At 34.6% G+C, this 9,566-nt stretch overlaps 1 protein-coding gene across 1 annotated transcript; it reads right to left on the reverse strand.

Moving 5' to 3' along the window:
* Window positions 776–2,801, reverse strand: LOC109335455. The gene is made up of 5 exons (XM_019571588.1): window positions 2,586–2,801; window positions 2,414–2,491; window positions 1,811–2,164; window positions 1,524–1,639; window positions 776–1,370 (listed from the first exon to the last, which is right to left on the reverse strand). The coding sequence occupies exons 1-5, from the start codon at window positions 2,799–2,801 to the stop codon at window positions 776–778; spliced, it is 1,359 nt and encodes a 452-aa protein (XP_019427133.1).

Below are 9,566 nucleotides of genomic sequence, written 5' to 3' on the forward strand. Positions count from 1 at the left end.
TTCAGTACCAGGTTTGTCTCAACACATCGTTGCAGAATGATGTCCAGATTTGTCAAGCAACTATCAAATGACGACTCGAAGACCGATAAGTTATCCATAAAAATCTCTATGCATTGTTCCACAAGATCAGAAAAAGTAGCTAACGTGCACCTCTGAAATGTTGTCGGTGCATTGCACAGTCCAAATGGCATCTTCCTGTATGCGAAGACACCAAAAGGACAAGTGAAAGTTGTCTTTTTCTGGTCTTGGGAATCCACAGTGATTTGGTTATAGCCTGAATATCCATCCAAGAAACAGTAAAATTCTTGTCCAACTAATCTCTCAATCATTTGGTCCATGAATGGCAGATGAAAGTAATCTTTGCGAGTAGCCTGGTTCAGTTTCCGGTAGTTAATGCACATATGCCATCTAGTGACTATTCTAGTCGGGATTAATTCATCCTTGTCATTCATAACCACAATCATACCCTCGTCTTTGGGACCACCTGAACAAGACTAACCCACTTACTATCAGATATAGGATAAATCATCCCAACATCTAATAGTTTCAGCACTTCCTTCTTCACCACTTCCTTCATAGTGGGATTAAGTCGCCTCTGAGTTTACGCCACTGGTTTGTAATCCTCTTCCATATGGATCTTATGCATGCAATAAGATGAATAGATTCCATGCAAATCAGCCAATGTCCATCCTATCGCCCCTACATTCTTCCTCAGCACCTCAATTAATAATTGTTCTTTATCACATGAAAGGGCATTGCTGATGATTACCGGTTTCTACCCTCCTTCTTCTAAGAATACATACTTCAAATGTGAAGGAAGTACATTAAACTCCACCTTTGGAGCCTTAGATTCCTTTTCTTTTCCCAGCTCTTCAAAATGATTCTGATTAGATACAACCTTGTGGGATACATCTAACGCTGCCAAACATGTCTTGATCATCTTGTCCTCATCCATATTGTTTCCTTCTAGATCTCCCCTCAAAACTTTCTCCAAAGGACTACTCCTATTCAAGTGAATGTCATTAACCATGAATAAGTCCCCAATGACATCCACCCGAAAGCAGTGTTGTTTGTCCCTCAGATGATGCATAGCCCAAAAAACATTAAAATTCACCTCTTGGTCTTCAACTCTTACCTTTAACTTTCCATCATCAACATTAATAATAACCCGAGCAGTCTTCATTAAAGGTCTGCCCAAAATAAGAGAAAATTCCTTATCCTCTTCAATATCCATGATGACAAAATCCACGGGAAAGACCAAACCATCTACCTTCACCAAAACATCCTCTACAACTCCATAAGAATACTTGACAGATCTATCAGAAATTTGCAAGGTCATCATGGTAGGCTTGATCTCCAAATCCCCAATTCTTTACAGCATAGAAAGGGGCATCATATTAATGTTGGCACCCAGATCAAGCAGTATCTTTCCCACAGATAATTCACCAATAGTGACCAGAATAGTGATGTTTCCCGGATCTTTAGTCTTCTCAGGCAAAGACTTCTAATTGATAGCACTGCACCCAGCTTCTAAGGTCACTGTCTCTTTCGAAAACTTTCTTTTCTTTGTCAACAAGTCCTTCATGAATTTAGCATAAACAAACATTTGTTCCATCTTCTCCATGAATGGAATGTTGATCTAGAGGTTCTTGAATAAATCCAAGAACCTAGCATATTATCGCTCCTTATCTTTCTTGGAAGGTCTCTTTAGATAAGGGAGATCCTTCAACTGAGGTAGATCACCCTTCCTATCTTCATTGTTCTCCTATATATCATCCTCATTAGTGACAACCCCTTCCTCATCTTGTACCACTTCACCCTTTTGTGTCTCTCTGGTTATTTTCTCTGATCTTCCAACTTCAGTATCTCTTAGAACCTCATCATCAACAACCAAGTTCTCACCAATACCCTTACCAATGACCTTACCACATCTAGTAGTGATAGATTTGCAGTGTTCTTTTGGATTGGTTTGAGTGTTGGCGGAAAATTGTTGTCGATCTGAGTTCTGTTCTGCCATTTGCTTAGCCAACTGACCTACCTGAGTCTCCAAGTTCCTGATAGAATCATCAGTATTTTTTTGGTTTGAAATAAAGACTTGCATAAACTTCTCCAATGTTTCTTCCAACTTTGTCTGCCTCTCATGTAACGAAGGATGTGGGCCTTGCTGAAAAGATGGTTGATATGATGGTTGCCTGTTAGATGGTCATGCATCTTGCCTCCATCCAAAATTCTGATTCTGGTTCTGGTTTCCCCTCCAACCCGGTGAAAACTGATTGTTGAATGAAGGGTTGTTATGGAAATTAGCCTGACGAGGTTGATTGTTAACATACTGGACCTCTTATGATTGTGTGTTGGTAGACATTAAGCAATGACCAGTAACATGATCACCCCCATAAAACTCATAGTGTAGCACCTGTTGATGAACATAAGGAGTCTGTACCACATTCAATTGTTGAGGCAACTTGGACATTTGCTTTGTAAGTGCCTCAATCTGTTGTGTCATAATTTTTTATGAGCCAGAATGACATCAGAAGTATTCAAGTCCAACACCCCTCTTTTTTTATTGTCCTTCTATTATGATGAGCCTGCCGATCTATAACAGATAATGCAGTAATAATTCTGGTGGCTTGCTCAACATCCACTGTCATCATGGTGCCACCAGCTGCGACATCCAATATCATCTTAGTCTCTGGCTTCAACCCATTACAAAAGATGTTTAGTTGGTCCACATCTTCAAACCCATGCCTCATAAAAAGCTTACTCGGCACCTTGTCTGAATGTTGAGATTTCAAACTTTGCATGCACTTACCTCGCCGGAGGGAAAAATCTTGTCAAGAACTTTGTTTCCAAATCACTCCAATTGCTCAAGTTTTGGGTTGGATGTGATTTTAGCCATTCCCTAGCTTCACCAAGGAGGAAAAATGGAAATACAATCATGTATGCAGCTTCCCTCTCGGTGTCAGAGTACCCCATAGTGGCCACCAGCTCATAGAAATTATCCAAATGAGCATATAGATCTTCATATTCCTTCCCCTGAACTGATGAGCATTGATTACATTTAGATATGTAGGCTTGATTTCCACTATCCTGGCGGTGTGTGGAATCACGATACTAAAGTAGTGTCGAGGACCTTGATACATAGCATAATCTCCTAATGTCCTCCTTGGAGAATTAGGCCTTGGGTTATTATCAGCAGCATTATTGACATTCTCCATCTTCTCTGACTGAGACTCTGAAACTGTAGGAACTGTAGTCGGTTCAGAGCTACACTATGCTTCCTGAGGACCTTGTTGTCTCTTCTATTTTGTTTTCTTCCGGTTACTTTTAGCAGACTTATCAATCTCTGGATTGTATTTTAGTTGCTTTTCTTTAGATTTACCTCGCAAAAGCATAAATAAGAAGACTACAGCAAAGGTTAGCACAAGGGTTAACACTATACTACAAAGAATTAAATAATAACTATGTACAAAACTCAATAAACTCTATAAAGAACTAATGTAAATCTCTCATTGCTCCCCAGCAGCGGTGCCAAAAACTTGTTAGATATTTATGGAACGACAAGCGCACCGTATCGTCCAAGTAATAAAATCCGGTAAAATACCGAGATATTGTCCTCAGGGAGAATATTAGATTTACACTAATTCCTACAAGAATAAATTGAGAATATATTTACAATGATGTTTTTATAAAATTTTGTATTTGGTTGTGAAAAATCATAAATTGAACGAGAAACAATTAAAATAAACTATGATCGAAATGCATCGTTCTTTCCCATTGACATCCGTGGATTCAATTCCAAGTGACTTCTGTAGTTACTGATTCAGATGCACATATCATTCAAATCATTCACATCAATCCCTCGAGTGTAAAATTCTTAGATAATCACTCAAATACCAATTCCTTGGATATTTGACCGATTAACTAGCATTAAGTTCCATGTAAAAGCAATTCATGCATCATTGTCCATTCCTAGAGCAATGATGTATGAAGGAAGATGATCCAGGTTCGGTATTAAGTTTAACTTTCCAATTAAACTTGAACCCAAGAACAAGAAATTAGTAGCAAAGTAAATTCATGCATTAAGAACGGGATGAACTTCCCAAAATCAAATAACAATTACAATAGAATCGAATCCAGGAGTACAAAGGTTAGAAGATTATATTTCGAAACCTAGAGCAAGATCTAATCATTCCTTCTCGCTATTACAACGCTCGAATCATGAAATTATACAAGGAATAATACGAAGTAGAATCGTTTCCACGATTTCTATCCTAATCTCCCTGTGTTTCTCTCTATTTTCATGCCAAAGATGCTTTATAAGTGTTTCAATAATCTCCCCTACTGTCCAGAACTGCCTATATCAAGTTCCAACTGCTACCCTCTCGCTCAAGCTAAGGATTCTCACTTGAGCGAGAGAAAGTGCCCTTCCCTCGCTTGAACACCTCGCTTGGGCGAGGGAGAAACAATGGGTATCAGGTTTTTGACCATCAATTGGTGCTTGGGTGAAGGGTGTTAATATTTTCTGGTGATTTTCTTCTCAATTATGGCTTGAGCGACCATTCCCTTGCTTGGGTGAGGCTTGTGTTGTTCAGAAACGCATTATTCTTTTTTTCCTCTCCTTTGTTCATCATTTCTAAACCTGCAAACAACAAAACACAAGCAATTTCCCGAACAGTATAAGATTAGCTAAGTTATTGGAAATTGTATGTAATGACAACATAATTACGCGCTAAGTGCCCCAAAAGCATATAAATTTCCTTAAAAATTTGGCACTTAACAAACTTCCCCCAACCTAGAATCTTGCTTGTCCTCAAGCAAAGTAACAAAATGCAGCTCAGTTCAAAGTATCTGGTTTTTCAAAAATAATCATTCATGAAATCATGGCATATCTAGAATCATTCATTTACCATTCACAAAGACATGTTTCATGATCAATCATAATGGACCAAGTTCCAACTAATAAGAGAATGCACATGCAGTTCAATTTCAAACAGAATAGCAAGAATAACTACTCAGTTCAATAAAAGGAAACGCTTACGCGGATAGATTGGCAAAGTTTGGAATATCATAAAAAATTAGACTTGGTGGAACTGGATTCCTACTTTTGTACAACATGATTGCTATAGAAATTGGTTGGGTCTTCCTAACTATAGGTTCACAAACTTGTTATAGTTTTCCTCTTGTACTTGATCTCATGTTGTTAATCTACTTCTTCCGTGCTTAGGCACTTTTGCTTTAAAAAAGTGTGGTTATTTTAAAAATTATACATAATGGATCAAGTTCTCTTACACGTTTAAATGTTGATATTGCTTATAATAACATGACTTCATTTGAGTTCATAATCATTTTACACTTCATCAAAGAAATTATATATGTATTGATAATATATACTCTAATGATACTTATAAGTCATTTAATATTGATAAAATATAAAAAAATTGTCCAAAATTTCTATTCAATGAGTTTCAATGAGCAATGAAGATTAGTTTGAGATCTCAATATCAACATTTTATTATTGGTCTCTTTAGCCATTCAAGTTTGAAAAATTTCTATTGTATGTCGTTAGTAATATCTTGCATTATTAAGTATTTCGTCTTATTTTATCTATTGTGATTCAACTACTATATAAATATCATTTTCGACAATGAAATCAATTAAACAAAATTACATAGTAACGTAGATGATGAATTTCTTGCAGATAACATAGTGATTTATAATGAACAAGAAATGATGATTTTTTTTATCTATGGTCTCATCATATATGTTTCTTTATATTTTCAGTATTCAATTAGTTTAATTATAATTGTAATTAAATATTATTGTCCCTTATGAAAAATTTATCAAGACCTGCCACTAATGGAGGGTGAATTAATAAAAAGTGCCCTCTTTCATTTCACCTTTTCTTTAAAAGTCTACGGTTTTATTCTTATCATAGTTATTATGCAGTTATACTATTTTTATAGTTGTTTTTATAAGGTATTTTATATTTTTATGAGTCATATATTATAATTCATTTGCCTAATTAAAACTTTTATTATCTTTAGTTTTTTTTTGTCATTAATGAAAAATATTTTAATCTTATAATATATATAAAAAACAAGAAAAATAACTATTTTTTATATTTGCAATTTAGATTCAAGTGTTTTTATAATATTCGATGAATATACATTTTAAGGGTGTTTCTAATATATCCGCTGTATGCATAGGATAAAAAGCATTCCTTTCATTCTATAATAACATTTATTATCAAGGTTTATTTAAACTTTTTCGCATATTATCATATAGCTTTCATTAGTTAATTCTATTTTCTTTTGTATAATAACATTTATTAACATATATATTTTATTAGTTATTTCTATTTTCTTTTGTATTGAGAAATAAAAATTGGTTTTTAGTCAAAATAATAAAATACTCCTTAATGATACTTTAATATTTATACATTAATCTTAATTAAAAAGATTATGAAAATGAACGGCTAAAGTTTATTAGAAATTAAAACTAAAAACGTAGTTCTTATACACTACTTCAACATCAATTATTAATATAAATTTTTACAGTAATACAATGGAACATCAATTATTAATTTTTACTCTTCCTAGTTGACCTGCACTCCTTATTAGTTACCCGTATTCTTATTTTTTCTAATATAGAATGTACCATCTTTATGTTATATTGTTTAAGAAAAAACAATTTAAATAAAAGAAATATATATAAACTCAATAGAGAGTGAAAATTTAAGAAAATAACATGTGGTAGTTTTTTTTTTTGTGCTTCGGAAATAAAAACACAAAAAAAGCGGAAAGAAAACTAAGTCAAAGAGACAATATCCAACTCCAAGAGAGACAGAACTTCTGCAGGAGGAGAGTCCCAAATTCTAGAAGTCTCAAGAGATCCAAGGCTGAGCTTAGCTAGAAAATCTGCCACCGAATTCCCTTCTCTGAAGATATGATAGGTTCTAACCTCCCAATTTCTCTCGAGCATGTCACTAATACTGAGAATAATTCCTGCCAATCTGTCCAAACGAACTTGGACTCTTCCGAAATGAAGTGGATAGCCTCAAGACAATCGCTCTCCAAGATTACCTTCCGATACCCCAAATTCCAAACAAGCTTTAACCCAAACTCAATAGCCAGCAGCTCCGCTAGAATTGAAGATCTTATGCCAAAAGTAGTAGAGAAGCCAGAGATCCAAATCCCACCATCGCTGCGAATAATACCACCCCCTCTGATGAAATGATCCCTCAAGCTACAGCTGCCGTCAACATTTAGCTTAACCCAACCACTCTCCGGCCGACACCAGTGGATAGGAGGCAAAGGATGGTCAATAGAAGAGTTAATAATGGAGCACCAATCGCTAAAATCATGATGGATATTCCTAGTGACATAGGAAATATCCCAAGGAGCACTACCAAAAATAGAGTTATTGCGCCACCTCCAAGACCACCAGACACCGGCTAAAAAGAGGCGGCCATTATTGCGTTTAGCATTTGTCTCTAACCAAGACAAGCAAGAGTCATTATTCCAAAAGGAAACCTCGGAAAATCCCAAACGATGCCAAGGAGAAGAAGAGTGCCCACAATATCGGAGAGTGTGCAGAAGATCCTCAGTATGAAAATTACACTGATTACATGTTGACGAAATAGACATATTCCTTTTGAAACGAAGATAATTAGTTGGCAAAGATTCATGCATACATAACCAACAAAGAAACTTTACCTTTTCAGGTACATGCATCCGCCAAAGCCAAGTCCAATTTGACTGTAAGGAACCCAAAACCTCATTGCTCTTAAGCCACCAGTAGCCTGAATTAGTTGTATAAGATCCAGAAGCACTATCATCCCAAGACCAAGCGTTATTAGGACCATAGGAAGAAGGTATGATAAGTTGCACAATAGCCTCTTTCACATGAACAGGAATTACAGTGTAGAGCAAACTGAAATCCCAAGTAGAGTCTTTCCAAAGATCCTTCACAGTCAGCTGAGTATCGGAAATATGGACATAGACAACCATAGAGCAAAGCAAACCCAAACCTGACCAATTATCATACCAAAGCGAAAGATCACGATCGCCAAGATGAAGTCTGAAACCGCTTCTCAACATATTAGTTGCTTTAACAATTACCCTTCCAGACAGGAGACGAAGAGTACTTGTTAGCAGCAAACAATAGACAAGCATAAGTAAGATACATCTCTTTAAGGACCTTACACCAAATGTTGTTACTTCCATGGAGCAAATCCCAAGCCAACTTACCAAGTAAAGAGACATTAGTTGTGCGAGTATCACGAATTCCCAAACCACCATCTTTTTTATTTCTGGTAATAACATGTGGTAATTAATATAATATACAAAAACAATTATGAGAGTTTCTCATTTTGTGCCTCTAATAATCATTATAGAGTTGTTATGTGAATTTCCCATTTTGTGTGTTATTTTTGTGTTGAGAAAGAGAGAAGATAGAAATTAGATAAAGTGTGGAATATTAATGATGTATTAAATATAAAAAATGAATGCAATGAGAATAATGTGTGAAAGTTTACAGTAGTTATTAATAATACAAAAGAATAAGTTTGGAATATAAAAATTATGTCATTGTGGTAGTTATTACTTGTTTTGTCTTTATTAATTGTATAGAAGTATAGAAATAGAATGTAACATCTTCATTTATATTGTTTAAGAAAAAACAATTTAAATAGAAGAAATATATATAAACTCAATAGAGAATGAAGATTTAAGAAGATAACATGTGGTAGTTGATAAGATATACATAAAATTTATGAGAATTTCTCATTTTGTGCCTATAATAATCATTATAGAGTTGTTATGTGAATTTCTCATTTTGTGTTTCTTTTTGGGTTGAGAAAGAGAGAAGATATAAATAAGATAATGTGTGGAAGATTAAAGATATATTAAATATAAGAAATGAAAGCAATAGAAGTAACATATGGAGTTTATAGTCATTATTAATAATACAAAAGAATAACTTTGAAATATAAAAATTATGTCATGATGGTGATTATACTTATTTTGTCTTACTAATAGTATAGATATAGATTAATAATAGTATATATATTTACTATTTGTGCACGATTAATTAAATAAAAGTGTATCATTATCTCTCATTTATTACTTTTGATATATTATGGGCATTAATATTACTAAATTTGGTCCAATTATGGACTCATTCAAGTTATTTGTGTTAAGTATCAGTGGCAGAATACACCTAGAAGGGGAGGTTGAATAGGTGTGGCGGAACTCAATTTCCACTTTTCTGGTTTTTAAACACTTGCTGAAAAATGTCCAGTTAATCGATTAACAGCTGGTCTTAATCGATTAACCAATAACAGAAATAGAATGACCAATTCAGCAACTTGCACAGTTATTAACCAACATACAAACAAATATACAACATATACTTTAATGCAAGATTAACAAGAACATAGCAAGGAACAAGTATGCAAAATATTAGTTCCAGATTCGCATTAAAACAACTTGAAACATAAAAGAGAAAAGGACAGAAAATATTGCACAGGGATTTTATCCTGGTTCGTTTTGCTGTCCACTGCAAAA

This window comes from Lupinus angustifolius, chromosome LG20 (assembly GCF_001865875.1).
Source record: "Lupinus angustifolius cultivar Tanjil chromosome LG20, LupAngTanjil_v1.0, whole genome shotgun sequence".
Taxonomy (NCBI): Eukaryota; Viridiplantae; Streptophyta; class Magnoliopsida; order Fabales; family Fabaceae; genus Lupinus; species Lupinus angustifolius.